Source organism: Stegodyphus dumicola, chromosome 7 (assembly GCF_044657685.1).
Source record: "Stegodyphus dumicola isolate Sdum_Otavi_A_Nest chromosome 7, ASM4465768v1".
NCBI classification, from domain to species: Eukaryota; Metazoa; Arthropoda; class Arachnida; order Araneae; family Eresidae; genus Stegodyphus; species Stegodyphus dumicola.
The window spans coordinates 99,659,463-99,678,308 of record NC_140774.1 but is presented as its reverse complement, the minus strand read 5'-3'; the positions used below and the strand labels follow the sequence as shown (position 1 = coordinate 99,678,308).

Genomic DNA, 18,846 nt, shown 5'->3' with positions numbered 1-18,846 from the left:
TTATTTATTTTGCCAACCATTATGCTATAAATCATGCCTCTTCTTCACTTAATAATTAATTTTTAATACTTAAATATTGCAATTAAATATTTTTATGTTGTAATATAAGTGCATATCTCATACATTAGCCCATTAGTACATGAATTGCATCAGAACAATTTTTTCTTATCTATACATCGGTTTGGTATAATCTGATTTGATTTTGTTCGGTTCGTCTTTGAGACTTTCGATATTTTATTTTTATCTGAGATTTTTTGTATTTTGATCTTTATAATAAATTTTTAATATTTAAATATTGCAATTAAATATTTTATGTTGTAATATAAATACATTTTGTCATACATTAGCCCATTAGTAAACTGCGTGAGGGGAAAAGGGGGGACAGTTTTATAGTTCTACCAAGCCGATAGAGAAAATTCAACTTTCATTTTTCTTGTCTCGAAAGCCCGACTTAGGATATATATTAGATTTATATATAGCGTTGTTCTAATATAAGTTTTTTTAACACAAATTCGGACTTTTTCTGAAATGACATGGCAATTTTTTCCTGTATTTCAATTTATATAAAAAAAGTCAGGAAAATGATAATTAAAGTTACTCATTTCCAAAATTGAACAAAATTTGTAGCCAATCGAAGCTCGGTAAACTGCATTATAAATCACGCAATGAAATGACATAAAAAAGGAAATGCATGTTATCGCATATACTCACTACAAAAAGAAAATATTGACTTACTATATTTAGAAATTTATGTGTCTTCAGTCTGTGGCACATAAAATTCCTTAACAGCATCCAAAAGCTTTCTAAACTTTCCTGAACTAGAACATGCATACTGCTGTCACCACATAAATTCACAAAAATAGAGTAAAAAATATCCTCTGTAATGCAGGACTGTCGGGAGCATTTCAAGCATGAACCTTTCTTGCAACAAACCCATTCAAAGCCATCTGAACGATCTTTACGTTTGACCATACACATTTCCTCCGTACAAACAGGGCACTTACAATGACTACTGAGTAAACCTTCATTTGCACACTAGTCAATTAATGCTTTTTCCGCCTTTTGTTCCAAATCATACAGAAACTTCACATTAATCTCATCACATACAGCTATTTTTATGGTGTACAGCACAAAATAAGCAACGTACTCACTAACTGACATCCAACGCCAAAATAAGCTCTTACAAATATTTTCCCATCAGTCAAATTCACCGCAATCATGCAACCAATCACATCATAGTAGGGTTTCCATAACATTCAAATACTCAGGTTACCATAAATGAAACAACAACTTGGCGATAATCCAAGGGGCAGCCTAAAATATAGATTAACCAAGTCATTTTAACATTTATACCATTTTTTTTTTTTTTTAAATGCATTTTCATGACAGACTATTTTTTCAATATCTATTATCAACAAAAATGGGTTTTACAATGTCGGATGTGCTGTTTTTGCTTCTTGGGCATTGTCAGTGTGCAGCCACAAAATGAAGAAAAATGGAACATTACGAAATAGAAAACACTGCTGAAATGGCAAAAATGGAAATTAATAAGCATATAAAAGACATTATATATCTGTTATGAATAACCAAAGTTTAAGCATATTTTAAATTATTGCAAAAATCCAATAAAATTGCAAATTTCAATTAAAACAATGATTGGCCTGTATATATGAGCTTTTAATAGTTATTACAGATAACTTTGGTACTGAGCAGAATAAGCTTTGAGATGTATTTCAAATTCTTGAAGTACCATATAGAAGCAGAATGCAAGCTCAAGGCTTTTGTTGGTATTCTGTAAGGATTGACTTATGTAATTATATAGCATTTAATTATGTACATGGGACCTTAAATTATGAAGAATTCTTTATCATGAATAAATTTAATTAAAAAAATTCATAAGAAACAATATCTGAGGTGGCAAACAAGGTCTCGAGTAACGAGTAGCAATGATATATGTAATTAATACATACTAAGTATACTATCTGGTATAGAATTAACACTTTGAGCCTATTGGAAACATCATTATAATGTTCCCTGTTACTAAATTATCATGAATAAAACATGGCAATGAGTGATTTACAGCAGTGGTCTCGAACTCTAATTGCATGTGAGCAGCATGGAGATGTTGAAAGCAGTTGATAGAACAGAACAATTTTTAAATTAAAAAACACTTTTAACAAAATTTAAAAAAGACTTTTAACAGAATAAAACAAACTAAATTTTTTAAAAAAATTTTACAGAATACTAATAAAAAATACATAAATTTTTGGTCTACCGCAAAGTTCTGTCCATTTTGGAATAACACAAAATACCAATTTTTCTTACTGCCAGTAAACTTTATTAAATAATATAATTGCTATTATTAATAATAACTTCTTGCCAGTGTGAGTATGAAACCAAGGGATAGTTGGAGAGTACTAAGCCCGGGAAATGTGGTGAATGCGACAGAATTTGCCAGCCTAGTTCTGAAATTTTTTGGAGTCCTCAAAGCGGCATGGGGCCTGGCATTATCGTGATGCAGCATAGTGTCCTTCCTGTTGAACATCACCAACCTCTTTTCTTGGACTGCTGTCTTTAAATTACCCAGTTACCGACAATACTTCTCCTAATTGAGCTTTTAGTTCGGTTTTAAAAGCTCATAATGTATTGGTCCTCGAATATCCCACCACATACACAACATTCTCTTATTCAAATTTGGTTTAGAGGTAGAATGGCTAGGTTTTCCGGGCTCACAATATGCCCTTTTCCTTACGATGTTTTCCTAAGTAATTAATTTTTCATTCCCAGTTATCATCTGGTTCAAGAAGGGATCGAATTTGTTCCGATCAAGCAGAGATGTGCATATGACGACTCGATCATCCAAATTCTTCTGACTCAATTCATATGGCACCCATCTTGAATATTTTCACACCAATCCTATGGTCCAAAATGGTTTGCTGAGCTAAATCAAGCCTTTCTACGATCTCTGATGTCAGAAAAGGATCTTGTTCCAACATGGTCTTAACAACATCATCGCCGATCAAAGATGGTTGTCCAGAACATGGCTTATTAGAAGTATCGAAATCACCTGTTTTAAGTTTTTTTAACCATCTTCTGCATGTCATATCAGAACTGTACCTTCACCAAACACTTTCTATAAATTTCTACGTGCTTCTGTAGCATTTCTTCCTTGTTGAAATTCATATAAAATACAGTGGTGTAAATAAACTTTATCAGTAGCCGTGGACACTGTTGCTTCATGCTCGCGTAAGACTAACTTGAATCAACTTTTATTTTCTACATCAGTATGTATACATTAAGCGATAAAAATAGAGAGCCAAACATTCACCAACTAAGCATGTGCTTACATGTCGAAAATTGTTGTTATAGAAACGGACAGAACTTTCCAGTAGAACCGAATAATAACACAAAAGAAAAATTAGAATATATATTTATTTTCTATCTGGAATCTGTAGGTTTGTACATGCAAGAAATTTTCTTTTGATTATATTTTGTTATTCAAACACATAGACAGCTAAATTTTAAATTTTAGATTGAATATTTATTTCAGGTACAGATGTTGAGTTTAATGGCTAAATAACTTACTTTTAACCTTTTCTAGGGGGCTGGGACATATACGTCCCACATTTTCACTACTTTAAATGTGTCTCAAAACATTTCAGTTAACTGTGGAGGTTTAAAATTTACTCCTTAATATGGATTAGGAAGTGCAAGACGCTGTCGATTTGTTTTTCTGTTCCTTTCATTTAAAATAAGTGACTAAATGGCCATAATACGTTCGAAATTGGCCCCTATAGCCCACGGGAAAAGTTCAACTTAACCCAAATTCCAGCTATCAGCTAGCAAACTTATACCAATATAGAAAATTCTTTCATTACTTTAGTCATGTGGCTTGGTGTACAAGCATGCAGTGTCAAAGCCCAAACTCATTCATTCTATCTTTTTCCCTTCAATGCCAGTCACACGCATTAACTCACTCCATATCTTCATGTCTCTAAAATGATAAGCACTGCATGTGTAACAAATGCCTTTTGAAATATATTCACATTCATGGCCTTAGAAATTAACATTGAAGATGTGGAGGTACTAAAGAACCACGAAAATGCGCTCAGTGTGGAATTCTTGGAACAACTTCAGAAGCAACAATAAAAGGCACTTTGGGAGGAAACTTCTTCAAAAAAAAGAGGAAGGAAAGAAAGATGATCTTAGTTCTTTAATCCACAAAATGTGTACAAAATGGGGTTAATTATAAAGCTTTTTGTAGAATGATAAGCAAGCAATCCCATTATGATATTTTACAAGAAGGGGGGATAAGAAGGCATTCATTACCGATCGCGAACACTTAGCTGACAGGGATACTTAGCCGACAGGACACTTGGCCGACACGGACATTTAGTCGACAGGACATTAATCCGACAATGAGTCTCTCTCTTCCCAATGTTTTCATTTTCCCAAATTTGTAATTCTCCCTACTCCTCGCCACACTGGAACTTTTTTTTTTTTTTTTTTCTAAAATGATATTTACACCCTTAGAATGCTTCTGACAGGTTAGGCATCACATATTTATTAATCTGAGATAGGGCTACGGCACGGGAATTTGTACTTAGTGACCCGCGACCACCTAACAGAAGTAGGTTTGTTTTATGTAATTACGGCAAAGCTATCTGTCTAAGGAAAGGGATACCTTCGTGGAGGACTTTCTAAGGAAAACTGGCTCATATACATGTTACACATGGGGAAAACCAGGAAAACACCCATGCAGCCTGTCTGTTCGCGGTATTCAAAATTCGGACCGAACTGCCAGTGTTCAGTGACTTTACCGCTTGGCTGCTGCTGGGCCTAACAGAAATAGAGTGACTGTTTTACTTAATATATAACCAGTCTCTTACAATGATAATTTCCTTATTAGGCTAGAAAATTATAAATGCATTCAGGAAAATGCGCACTAAAAATTTTTCCATTACCATGTAGCTAAACCAAAAACGAGAAAGAGAAGGAATGAAAAAAAAAATTTTAATTGATGAAAAATGAAATGAAAATTTATACATTTTAACAGATATTGAGAAAAGTTACATTTTATAAGAAAAGCATTAATATAACATATATTGAAAATTACACATCGCGACTTTCAAAACAGAGTACATAATATTGTCTAGTTACATGACTGATCTAGTTAAATCTAGCATTGATAGATGGTACCACATTACAGTGAATTTTCAGAATGTCTTGCTTTGCTCCGCCCTGCTTGGTGCCCTTCCTTCTGCAGATTCCTCCGATTTCTCTTCGGCGATTTTCCCACGTCCGGAATTTCATATCAGCAATGTTTTTGATATATGAAGAGTGAAAAATGTAGTTTTTGTAGAAGTGTATTCAATTATGAATGAAAGAAACCCTTAATATTTTACTTCTAAATTAAACATAATGCACTGGTTTAGTGCTATAAACATTAATGTAAGTAAGTATTTTCAGCAAGAGGAGTGGTCAATAAAATGTTACAGAATTTTTATCTCAAGTATGCTGGCATGAACAGCCCAATATAGAGGTCAATAATTTATACCTTTGCTTGTCTTAAAAATTCGCTTTTTTTTAGTAGTTTCTAATAACAAAATGCAGTCAAAAGTCTTTAATCCGGACTCGTCGGGACTTCGGCGATTCCAGATTATCGGTTTTTCCGGATTATAGATCATCAGTTTAAATCTGGTAAGATGGCAGGCAGAAATTATAAAATTAAAAATATGAAACCATAATTTATGAAATAAAGAGCAATTATGATCTAAAGAGTATCAAAATTTACAAAAAAAGCTTAATATTTATTTGTTTACTTTATTAAGCATTTCTTTCAACGCACGCATGCGTAAGTAACTTACGCATAGTCGAAATTAGAAAATTGCAACCAGAAATCTATTTGATGTGTATTCGTGGTATTTATAATGACGAGGAATTTGATTTAAATCATATCAAAGACGGAGTACATCAAGATGAAATTCTACATTTAGTAAATAATAATAAGCCGAATAAAATAAAAACATCTGCCCTGAAGATAAGGATAGTGCTGACAGATCAACTTCCAGTTCATTGCACGCCGCGACGTTCATCCGTCCCCCCTCTTGAAATTGATAAACAGATTTCGGAATGGTTAGAGAAACAAAGGATATGCGTTTATCCATTTTTTTTCAGCAATTCCACTTTTTATTTGATGGACATCAAAACATGCTTTCGCTTTGTAGATCCTTTGGCAGCTCCAGAATCGGAAATTCTTTTTGACATAATCAAAAGTTCAAGCTTACTTTTATAAAATTGTTCTAACAGTCTGCAAAAAATAATAAGCCATATCCAATTAGAAGATTAAGGAACAATGCAATCTGCAACATTAACTGAAATAGATAATTAGATAATTTTAGCTTAGCTTATACCGTCTGTCATACATTAAACGTGCATGCGTAAACGTATTATGTGCATACGTAAAGGTATTATGCGCATGCGCAGAAAGTTTGTAGCTTTGAGGTGTGGATTATAGATCATTCCGGATTAAAGACTTTTGACTGTAATATATATATATTTTGAAACTAACCCTTCAAGACCATATGTTTCTATAAAAAGTATAATTCATGAATAACAATAATTTTTATTGCATTATTCAGATTTTTCATGACGGGGAAATGAAATTTTATTAATGGGAGGACCGAAACAATTTTGGAAGGGAAAGAATGTAACATGATGTATTGAGTAAAATAGTAATCAAACGTAAAGGTATTAGAATTTGAAAGCATTTGGAAGAGCGAGATTAGAAAATTAATATCATTAAGTAAACAAGAAAAATTATTAATGATGTGAAAGTGTTCAAAGGAACCCAATTTATTAAATGAAGAAGCTTTACAGATAATTTTTGAAGATCTCAAATGTAATTAAGTGACTGCCGTGCTTAGCTAAAAGAATTCTTATTTTCCTTTCGAAATTTAATTCATATTCTCTGATGAGAAATTTCAGCGCTTTTTCAATTTGACCAATATCCACCAAACAGCACGATACATATCAAACGATGCTAAATTATCCCAATGATTAAAAGCACATATGAGATCTTTAAGAACCGAAAAGGAATTTTATTGATAGGTGAAAAAATAACTTAAATATTGAATTTATGGCTAAGTCCAGAAATTTTGTAATTAATAGTAAGTTTAAATAATTATTGGGTGCGTGTTAGCTAAACGTCACTGTCGACTTAGTGTCCTGTTGACTAAATGTCTTGACAGTTAAGTGTCCCTTAGTTAAATGTCTTGATGGCTAACTCTCTGTGTCGGCCAAATGTCCTGTCAGCTAAGTGTCCTTGTTGGCTAACTGTCCATGTCAGCTAAATGTCTTGTTGGCTAACTGTCCGTATCGGCTAAATGGGGTCTGGGTCAGAATCCCGACTGTCCAAAACCCCGACAGGGCTGAAATCCCAACAACCCAAAGTCCCGACACGGTCGAAATCCCAACAGGGTCAAAATCCCGACTGTCCAAAATCCCGACAAGTTAATATCTAAATACAAACACTCAATTTAGCTTAATAAAATACAATTTTTAACTAACTATTACATATTACTAATTAAAAGTTTAAATCAAAAAATTATGTCATTACTTAAAATAATTTTTAACAAATTGAAATGACGATTAAAATTTGAAATGAAGATCTATAAAATTCTTTTTATTAAGAAAAAGAAAACATCACTTACACATGCAAACAACGTATTTACAGTGACACATTGTAAGCAATACCATGAAGATATTCCATCACAGGTCGATTGTCACGATCGTCCACAACAATCATAATTCTCCTTTCTCTGTCATCATCTACCTTCCTACGTTTTGGTTGTTGTTCTCGGCGAAGAATGCATTCAACTTGGTATTTCACATGCTCCTGTTCTTTTTGAAATCCTTCTATGATGTTATAAACGCCAACATGGCCCGTCCAATTAAGGTCTCCCATCTTCTGTGCCAAGCCTCGACAGCATTTTGAGTGCACGGAGCTCCCAGTTGTAGGGAATCAAACACGCTCCAGAGTGCTGGTGGAAACATCGGAGGAACGCGAGCGGCAATGCCATTACGCAAACAGCGGCGCATTCTTCCACGAACGTAGTTGTCTTCGAACCACTGAACGACTTCTTGAGCATTGGGTGGCAAGTGAGGAAGTAAAGTGTCAAATGCTGCTGAAATTTTGTCAGCTTGTATAAACGCTAACGCAAATAAATGACGAAGCATTAAACTAAATCTTTCATCTGTGCCGTAGCGAGAAGCCAATCCACTCGATTGGATTTTTCTCCAACCACACTGACACAGATGGAAAAAACAAGCCTTATTAATAACGTCAGGGAACTCTGATTTTGAAGCATTTATAGCTGCCTTTTCTAGATCACTAATGATTCTAGATGGCCTCAGTTCAATATTATTTTCTTCAGCGAAATCAATTAAATCTTGGAATAATCTTTTGTAATTTTCTTCAGATTTGCTAGTCATCAAAGCATATACTAGTGGAAGAATTCTAAAATTTTGAGATGCAACAGGTGCATGAATTGTATATAGCTGGTAAAATATTGTGGGCACCGTTTTAAATGTGCCGTCCATAAACCAATAAGGTGCCTGTGATAAATGTTTAACATTTGCAACTGTTGTAAACATTAGAATTCTCTCATCTCCAACTGCAGAATCTCTCACTAAAAATAATTCACCAATTAAAGTATTTCTTAAAGTAGCTGGAATATCAATTTCATTCAATGATTTTGGTTCTGGTGGCCTTTCGTTTTGCCTGACCCGTTTAATTTTTTCCCGAATAGCTTCTTTTGATGGAAGGTACGGGCGAATGTTCTGAGACTTTTTTACGATGTTGCTTTGAATTATCTGACACGGTTCACTTCCGGTATGCCGAGCATCTTCTTTCGATTGGCTAATACATTTTGCGATAGCAGCTGCACTCGCTTGTGGAACATGGTTATGCTGAGTAAATTTACGGAGATGATGTTGTCCATTCAGAAATATTGTTGTTACTCGACCTTTGCACATATCGTATTTTCTTTTTTCACAACACCAATAATGTAAATCATCGCAATTCTTATCTTTCACCATTAAATAACCATGTGCATTAATTTTATTGCTTCCCTTTTGAAACAGAAAAATTTCACAAATTTCAGCCATATTTTGGAACAATTTAATGAGCAAAAAACAAACCGGCAAGTGAGCACTGTCTATCTTGAGGCGAACGTAACCCTATAGCATGTATAAAGCCTAGAGCTGTATCATTCCGTCATTGTGAAATAGTTTCCTCTTTCTCCTATTCACATAGATTATTGTGAAATAGTTCCCTCTTTCTCCTATTCACATAGATTATAAAAGGCCTAAAAGATAAGAAATGACCTTCGCGTGAGGTCAGCCGACCCTTTGTCATTACAATGTCCTTCCGTAAGCAGCTGTGAAAGTATGTTAAGGGGTCATTAGGCCTTATTGGATTTCGCCCGTGTCGGTATTTTGATCCTGTCAGGATATTGGACAATCGGGATTTCGACCCTGTCGGGATTTCGGCTGTCGGGATTATGTCCGGATACGGGCTAAATGACCTATCGGCTAACTGTCCGGTCGGCTAAGTTTCCGTGTCGGCTAACTGGTGTCATTTAAGTGTCCCATCAGCTAAGTCGTTGTCGGCTAAGTGCCACGGACCCATTCATTACAACAAAAACAAATGCTAATGACTGGTACTCGCATGCCGAGTATGCTGATATACGTAGATTGACACATAAATAAATTTTGGCAGAATAGTGCATTGCCTCATGAATGCTAATTAGGAGGTGCAGATATTTGAAAAATGAGAAATATAATTATCTAAATTAATAAATTATATAAATTTTAAAATAATTACCGTATTTAACGGCATATAAGATGCCCTTTTTTTTCCTAAATTTGGTCTCAAAAAAGTTACCTGCGTCTTATACGTGAAGGACACAGTCTTATATGTGAAGGTAATTGCATTCAATAATTGTTTATTTGGCTTTTACGAAACGTGAGAAGTAAAAGAAACCACGCTATTGAAACTTTTTTTCCCTGTGTGTGGCCATCTAAATAAGGGTGTGTCTTATATGCCATCAAGTATGGTATATAAATAAGCTCAAATAATATTTTGTCTATTTTATCTGTTTAATATTATGTTTATAGTTTTTTTGTTTCAGTTAATTTTGTGCTTTGCATATGTGGGCAAAGCATTGTTGTCAAAGTTTACATATGCAATTTTCTGTTAATTCAGGAATGAATTTATTCATTTTACATTAATTCCTTTGGGCAAATAGTTTTGGTGTACGAACAACCATGTGTAATGAATAGTATTCTTGTGACTAGGTTCCATTGTATATGTATCTGCGATATATTATATAATTAGTAAGTGACTGTGTTACATAAATTAGAAGAAGAAGTTGGTATAAAAAAAAAAAAAAAAATTCTGGCCTTGGCAATTTCATTAGAGATAATATGGGTAGTTTCTAAGAAACCTCTCTTAAAGACCTCTCTTTGTTCAAAAACCTTTACAACTAGATTTCTGGCTATTTGGCCTATTTGATTAATTCATTTAGTCAAAATGTTTTTTGCTTAATTAAAACAGTTATAGATAATTTTAGTGTTGTAGGTAGTTTTAGTGTTATATTATACTGCGGAAAAAAGAGGGGGGACAGTTCTATATCTCTCGTTCTGCTGGGCTGATTGATGAAATTCAACTTGCATTTTTCATGTTTCGAAAGCACGACTTAGGTTATGTATTAGATTTATATAGCATTGTTCTAATATAGGTATTTTGACACAAAAATCTGACTTTTTCTGAAATAACATACCAATTTTTTTCAATATTTCAATTCTGTGACTCAAATTACGCCGAACTACCAAGTTTTGTAAAAAATCAATCCAGTAGGTTTTAAAAAATTAATTCTCAAAATTTTAGCTTCTCAATGTTAATTGAGTTTGGTATATATTTATTAAACTCTCTTTTATTATTAAGCTTATTTGATTCTTCCTTTCACATTTTAGAATTCAGGTTCATTCCAAATAAAATTGATCCATTTTTTTATGATTTATTGTAAAAATTTGTATTTTTAAATAATTTTTATAAATTTTTCAAAAAATATTTGAATTAAAAATCTATAAAATTTTTACCGTCATCTGAAAGTAGATGTATTTCTAAGCATACCTGCAAAAAATTACAGTTTTTTATTCAAAATTTCCAAAGATATACGTGAATTTATATATTGGTGCGTTTTGAAATTTGGCATATGTGTTGAAAGCAATAAAACACACTTTGCGAAATTTTTTGGTTTCGACACTTTGCTAGAATTATTTGGAAGTAGAAACATAGTGAGTTTTTTCCCGTTCATGCACAATGTAAAAAGGTAGGAACGAGGTGCCTTTTTTCCCCTCTCCGGCATAATGGAATGGAAAGGAAAATTGGTTGCTGTGTATTTTAGAAGTTTGCCAAGTGAATTCTTCTTGTCACAAACTGAAAAAATTTGCCAAGACAAATTTGTGAATTTCTCTGTAAATTTCGTACCAAATTTTACAAAATTTAATATCTAGGCATAATTCGAGTCAGAGAAACGAAATGTGGAAAAAATTGGTATGCTATTTCAGAAAAAGTCTGATTTTGTGCCAAAATGCGTATGTTGAAACAGTGCTATATATAAATCTACTAATATATATTGTAAGTCGTGCTTTCGAGGCATGCAAAATGCAGTTTGAATTTTGTCAATTGTCTCAGTAGAACGGGAGATATAGAACTTCACCCTTTTTTTAGTGTAGTGTACATACATTCTGATTATCCACACCACTATCAAAAAGCTGCAATCTCTTTAATGGTTTAGGAATGCATTATTGACTTCGTTGATGACTTTCACAAATTCTTAGGTGACCTTAGAGAGAAACGTTTGTCTGGGTATTTTTATTTAGATATGTATTTAGTGTTGCCTATTCTTTTACGTTCATAAAAAAATAACACCTGTTTTCATAAAAATCTTTCTGTATTTTTTCCTCTCATTTTGCACTGTTCTTTCTTTTGTGTGCACAGCAATGCGTTTTCACTAAAAAGTGTCGGAAAATTGCACAAACTTGACATCATGCATTGGCACAGTTATCAAAAAATATTTGAAACTTCAACATACATTCAAGTGTAATGAAAATAGAATAGGCCAAACTCCAGTTCGATTACGATTATGACAGAAGCAAACATACACAGTGCAAAAAGAAATGCCAATCTAAAAAATGACCATTGAATTTTAAAAGTGCAAATCCACGTAAACTCATATTATACTCATAGCTGTGTTGCCACATAAATACTTTTTGTTGACGTGTGTAGCCTTGTTAGTGCTTTTTCACTTAGTTTTACTGTGGGTGCAAATAGTCTGAAAGTACTGATTTGTGAAACTTAGGCAGACTTTCTGGTTTGACCTTCAAGTTAGTGTTCAAAAGAGCATTTTTTTCTTAATTTCATGAAGGATTGAAGATAGTTTCATTGGAAAGTACTAAAGACTACCATTTAAAACTTCATTTGATTTCATTGGTGTACTGCAAAAAAGAAAACTAGTAATCTAGAATGAAACTTCAGTTTTGTATATCAACAGCAAAGCTTAATATAGAGCTCAATTTAAAAAAGATTAAATGAGCTAGATATTTTTTTTCAGTAACTAGTATTTCCAAACATTTCTTTTTCAATTTTGTTTTAACTATGTATTTAATTTATGTAAAAAATAATGCATGATATATAATTTGATAGTAATATTTTATTTGCATTCAGATTTACTGACTTTCTATGGATTTTTCATTTTAGAGAAAGGGGACATAGTCGAGGCAATAAAATCAAGCTTTCTTGAAGTTGATGCAGATATGCTCAAAGGTATATTTCTTTCCATATGTATATCATATTAACTATTTCTTCAGTTTTCTTATATAAATTTAAAAAAAAAAAAAAATATTGCAGATGAAAACATGAGGGATGAATTAGCAGGAACAACTGCTGTTATTGTTCTTTTGAAGAATGGAAAAATTTATTGTGTAAGTTATCATATTTGGCTAGCTATTTATGATTTAAATAAAATTGTAAAATAGTAATTGGTTATATTTCAGTTTCCTCACTGAATATTCTTATCGGATGGATAATTTCAAAAGCTAATGTTACGGATATCTTCATATACATACTTTTGGAGGGTCTGAGCATTTGCATTATAAAGCATTAAGCTCATTTTATGTAAAATTGGCATTTAAAATAAATTTAATGTAGTCATTTATGCCAGTATTTAACACTTTTTTCGAAGGAGGAGGAGAAAAATTATGTCAATTTTAAATTTAGACCTAATTTTTTTGTATATGATTTATAAATTAAAGCTAGTGGTTTAAATAGAGAAAGGAAGGAAACTGTTTTATGGATTTCTTATTATTAGTCCTAAGGGGCAATTTGCCCAGAAGTACAGTCAAATCCCGAAAATCCGGCAACTCCTGAAATCCGCGTTGCCTCTCAAAATATAAACAATCAGTTTATAAGTTCCAGAAACCGCAACATGGAGTACGAAATATCGAAGAAAAAATACTTACTGAATAATGACATCATAATTACCGAATAATAATGAGTTCTAACGGATATATCAAATTATTGGCATCGTGATAAAAGTTTTCCTCTCCAATTTGCATTGAGGTAAAAAAGCAGACTATTCACTCAACTCTTCTTTCAAGTTCATGATTCAGGTTCTTGTATTTTCTGAGCTTTGTTATTTCGCGAGATTGCTTAGTGCTGCCCTTTTTTTTTTTTTTTAATCCAGATATTTTGTGGATAAATTATGAATATTTTAAATTTCAGCGCTTTTTAATACATTGACAGATAAGAAACGCACTCGTGGTGGTTTTACTGCTTGAAACGTTGAAAAACGTAAACACATTGCATTGATGGTAATGCACAAAGTGTAGATTCTGCAAAAGATAGAGGCAGGTGTACAAGTGATTCCGGCAGCGACTGAGTGATGGGGTACCAATTTCAGGACCGTTCTTGAGAAAAAAGGGGAAGCAGAATCATGCTGACTTAAAAAAGAGGAGCTGTGCTGATTTAAAAATAGAGGAGCCTAATGTAAATGAATAATATAATCAATTTATATATGTAATAATGATTTGGTTAGAGTAGACTTTAAGGTACCCTTTTATTATGTGGCGAAGTTGTTGTTTCATTTATCGCCAAATTGTTGTTTCATTTATGGTAGCCTGAGTAGTTGAATGTTATGGAAACCCTATTGTGACGTAATCGGGTGCATGATTCTGGGAAATTTTGAATCATTTGATGTTTTGTAAGCAATTTTGTGGTGTGTGTTGGTTTTATTGTTTAGACGGTAGAATGGCTGAATGTAGTAAGATTAATTTGAAGTTTCTGTACGATTTGGAACGAAAGGGGAAAAGAGCGTTAATTGACTGGTGTGGTAAATAAAGGTTTACTTAGTAGCCATTATGAGTGTCCTGTATGTAGGAAGGATATGCATTTAGTCGAACATAAAAACTGTTTAGATGGATTTGAATGGGTTTGTAGGAAGAAAGGTTCAGATATGGCGACGCCGATATACGGATTCGCGTTCAGATAATTTTAGGAAATTTTTGGATGCTGTTAAGGAATTTTGTGTGCCACAGACTAAAGATAAAGAACTTCTAAATAGGGTAAGCAGATATTTGCTTTTTGTAGTGCTTAAATGTATAACATGTTTTTCCTTTTTTTATGTTATTTTATTGTTTGGTTTAAAATGTAGTTTATTGAGATTATGTATTTTTTGTTTGCCTGTATTGTAGAATTGGGTGCTCCTTTGACTTTTTAAGTGAAAATAGATCGATATGTACATGGACAAAGTGAAGGGAGTGCACAATGCAAATTTGTGTCATTCTTGGATTTTTTTTAAGGGAAATTAGGGCCACGTTTACATGGATAAAGTAAAAGGAGTGCGCAATGCCATTTTCGCACAGTTCGAGGATTTTTTTTTAAGTGATAATAGGTCAATGTGTACATGGATACCGAGTTTGTGCAATTCTTTGTCTTGCTGTTTTGGCTTTGTGTAGCGGTGATTTTTGGCACAAAACCAAGGGGTACCCTAAAATATACTTTTACCAATAATTTAATGCATATAATAAATTATTGTAATAATTTATATAATAATTTAATTAAATGCATCTAACATGCTGTATTTATTTTGCACTTTTAGTCTGAATATTATGATTTATCTTTTCTGTCCTGAAATCCACACAACCTCTGGTCCCAAGTTTTGTGGATTTCTAGACTTTTACTGTACTGTAATTTCGTCTTGGCATTTTGCGTTGATTCACAATAAATGTTGATTCACTTTTCAAATTGTAGAGCCCTGTCTATTTAAAGAAATTAAATAATGAAGAATCTACATATGGGGTGGGGGGACATTTTTATCTTCAGCGCAGGAGACTGTATATCAGAAATTCTAAAGATATGTTCATTTTTAAATTATTTGCAATATTGCTGTTGAACTGGGTTTAATGGTTTAAGTGCAAAAAAACATGGTATTTAATAAATAAAGGTAACGCACAGAATGTTAAAAAAATGCCCCTTCGGGCTTAATATCAAATCTGAAAACTTTCAGTTTTTTTTTTTTTTTTTTTTTTTGTGTGTGTGTGTGTGTGTGTGTGTGTGTGTGTGTCAATAATAGCTTTTAGAAAATACTAACTTCACAAAATGACAACTCCTGCAAATTGCATTTAATATGTATGCTACAAACTTTGATTCCTAAGTCAGAAACATGAAGGCCACATTTGATTCCTTTTGAATTTCCTAAATTTAATTCTTTATAGCAGAGCATTAATAATTTTAATCAACAGATTTTTAAAAAAATAATCATCTTTTAAAATCATATATAATTTTTTAAATGATGGGAAATACATTAAAATCAAAAGTTTAAAATAATCTAGTGCTGTTAAAGAGATTTTAAGTACTGAATTTAAAAAAAGTAAAATTGTTTAAAATATTTTAATTAAGCTATGCTTAAATATTTTAATATTTAAGCATAGCTTAATTAAAATATTTTAAACAATTGTTTAAAATATTTTAAATTGTTTAAAATATTTTAATTAAGCACAATGCAAGAAAGTATGTTTTCAAAATTCATGTTATTTCAAATGTAATGATGAGTGCATTAATTCAAAGGATACTTGTGTATTATCACAACCATCTCAGCAGAAGTCGCCAAATTTTCAGAGTGTGCCTAATACTGGCAACCATACTTAAAACATTCCTTCAGTCAAGCAGCATCACCATTTTATATGCATTATTTTTGTTATATTCAAGTTCTAGTGGTTTTTATGAACAAATTATGATATTTTTGCTCTAAACTCAATTTTAAAATAATTTTCCCAAATAATAATAATTGAGAAATTTGGAAGCAACGAAAAAACTGCTGTAAGAATGCAGTATTTTGCTACAGAATTGCTGAAAGGAACAGTTATGAGAACCATGTGGTAGATAGCCACTGCATAATGTTGAGTTTGTGCACAGTGGCGAGTTGTGCAATTCTCTGATTTTTTTTTTTTTTTTTTTTTTTTTTTTTGTAAGCGAAAATGAATTGCTATGGACAAGGATAAAAGAATGTCAGAAGGATTTTCATGAAAAATGTGCTTTATTTTTAATATGACGTATGATTTTTATTTAATAATTAAAGTTTGTATTTCAAACTGAGTGTATTTTTTTGATATATTGGTAATGCTTTGTCAACTATTGATAAAATTGATAGTCTGGGAATAGTTTTCATGAAAAATCTGAGAAATCATCAACTTGCAAATAATTTTCACTTTTTTTATCTTAAAAAAAAGTCTCCAAGGTTGTTGCATTAATATGAAAGTACTGTTCAAAATATGTGATGTGTGATCTAAGGAAATATGCTGTAAAAACACCATCTTTGCAAAAATCTAAACTAACTAGATCATCAAGTAGGTTTAAAAAAAAAATACCACAAATCTATCATTTTGCTATGTAAAAACCCTTACTCTATAAAATTAGTAAGTAATGCTTGTTTATCTTAAAAAAGTCTCCAAGGTTGTTGGGTGAATATGAAAGTGCTGTTCAAAGTATGTAATGTGTGATCTAAGGAAATATGCTGGAAAAACACCATCTTTGCAAAAATTTAAATTAGATCATCAAGTAGGTTTAAAAAAAGTCATAAATCCATCATTTTGCTATGAAAAACCCTTACTTTATAAAATTAATAAGTGATGTTGCGTTTTAGATATAAATCCACATTTAAAAGTGGACAATCATGTAGGATGTGATCTATTGCTTTTATATAGTGGTTTATGTTTTAGATGACTGCACTAAAATAAGTTTTTGTTTCCCCCTCCATTTTATTACATGTTTGAATTTTAAAATAGCATTTTAGTGGCATCATGTGAGAAATAGGTAACTAACTGAAAGCAGTAGATTGCTTGCTACATGATTACCTAAAAGTGATTTAAGTAGTGAATTATTAAATTATATATATGAAAGGCAAATAGAGAAATGCTGTAATGTTTTAATTAATCAAACAGTGTAATGCTAGACAATTAGTCCACAGTCGGCCATGATATTGTACAGTAGATGGAACTTCACATTTAGTAGAAACTTTTCATACATCAAAGAACAAATAGCAACAAGGTACTTGACTTTTTTAACTACTAATTAATACTAGTAATTATTAAAATTATTATAATAATTAAATTAATGGCTAAGATGTCATATACGGCCCGGGATACATGTGGTTGCCAAATGTAGCAATATTTTGTGTTGGATGGTTTAGTTTAGATTTTGGTGAAATTTTGTTTGTATGGAAACCCTTTTTATGTGGAAACTTTTGTGGAGAATGTGGCTTTATTTCATTGTGGTGGATTTTTTTTGGGGGGGTATGTGTTGAATAATGGCATTATAGTTCCATGAAGGAAGTTGTGGAGAGATAGCAGCCACATGTTTTAGGTGTATTCAAGCTGGATTTAGTTCGAGAAGCTACGTTGTTGGAGTTATTAATGAAGCATTTGTCCATGGTTGTCTTCGTGCTCACAGAAGTGTATTTTTGCTCTTTTTATGAGAAACAGGATTTTTGAAGCCGAACTTGACATGTAAGAAGTGCGGTTCTGATATGACGATTTGGAAGAAAAATTGTTTCTGATGGATTTGTGCGGATTTGCCAAAAAAAAAAAAAAAAAAAAAGTTGTTGAGGGTAAAGAATGTGGTTTTTAATGAAGTTTGAGGTTTGGATTCTGGTTTTCCTGCAGTATGTTGATTTTAGAGGAAATTTTTATTGTAACTTTTAAAAGTCTGAATCTTAGAAAAATGCCGATATAGGTAAGTTGTGGCATGTTGGTTCACATGCTTTGTTTGATTGGCGTAGTTTTATTAATGAAAGTATATTGGATTGCGTATATGATATGTCTGTCTAAGTTTTTGTTTGAAATTAATATTTCGCTTTCTTGGGAACTATTTTGAATGGTAAGTGAATTTGCTTGTTTATTGTTTTAATTTTGTAGACAGTTATTTTAGTTGTTACATTGCTTTAATTTTATTTTGTTATTTTTTTAATTTTTGAATTTATTTGTGTTGAAGTTGTTTGGAATTTTGTTGTTCTTTCAGTTTAAATGGCTCTAGTGTGGAATTTTGTTGTTCTTTCAGTTTAAATGGCTCTAGTGTAGAATTTTGTTGTTCTTTCAGTTTAAATGGCTCTGGTGTAGAATTTGATGCCCCTTTGATTGGCGACAAATTTTGTTCAATTTTGGTGATAAAACCCCATTTCTGGGTACCATGGAAGTTTCAATGTGGTTTTAGCTTTCTGATTTTTT

The 18,846-nt window shown here is 32.2% G+C and overlaps 1 protein-coding gene across 3 annotated transcripts in view; it reads left to right on the top strand.

Annotated features, from left to right (window-relative positions):
- The window catches only part of LOC118183338 (putative protein phosphatase 2C T23F11.1), a 73,368-nt gene that overhangs the window by 27,448 nt on the left and 27,074 nt on the right, over nucleotides 1–18,846 (top strand). For all 3 annotated transcript variants that reach the window (XM_035352845.2, XM_035352844.2, XM_085820631.1), the window contains exons 4-5: nucleotides 12,827–12,892; nucleotides 12,977–13,050. In XM_035352845.2, coding sequence (XP_035208736.1) covers nucleotides 12,827–12,892; nucleotides 12,977–13,050 — 140 coding nt within the window. The remainder of the gene's footprint in view (nucleotides 1–12,826; nucleotides 12,893–12,976; nucleotides 13,051–18,846) is intronic.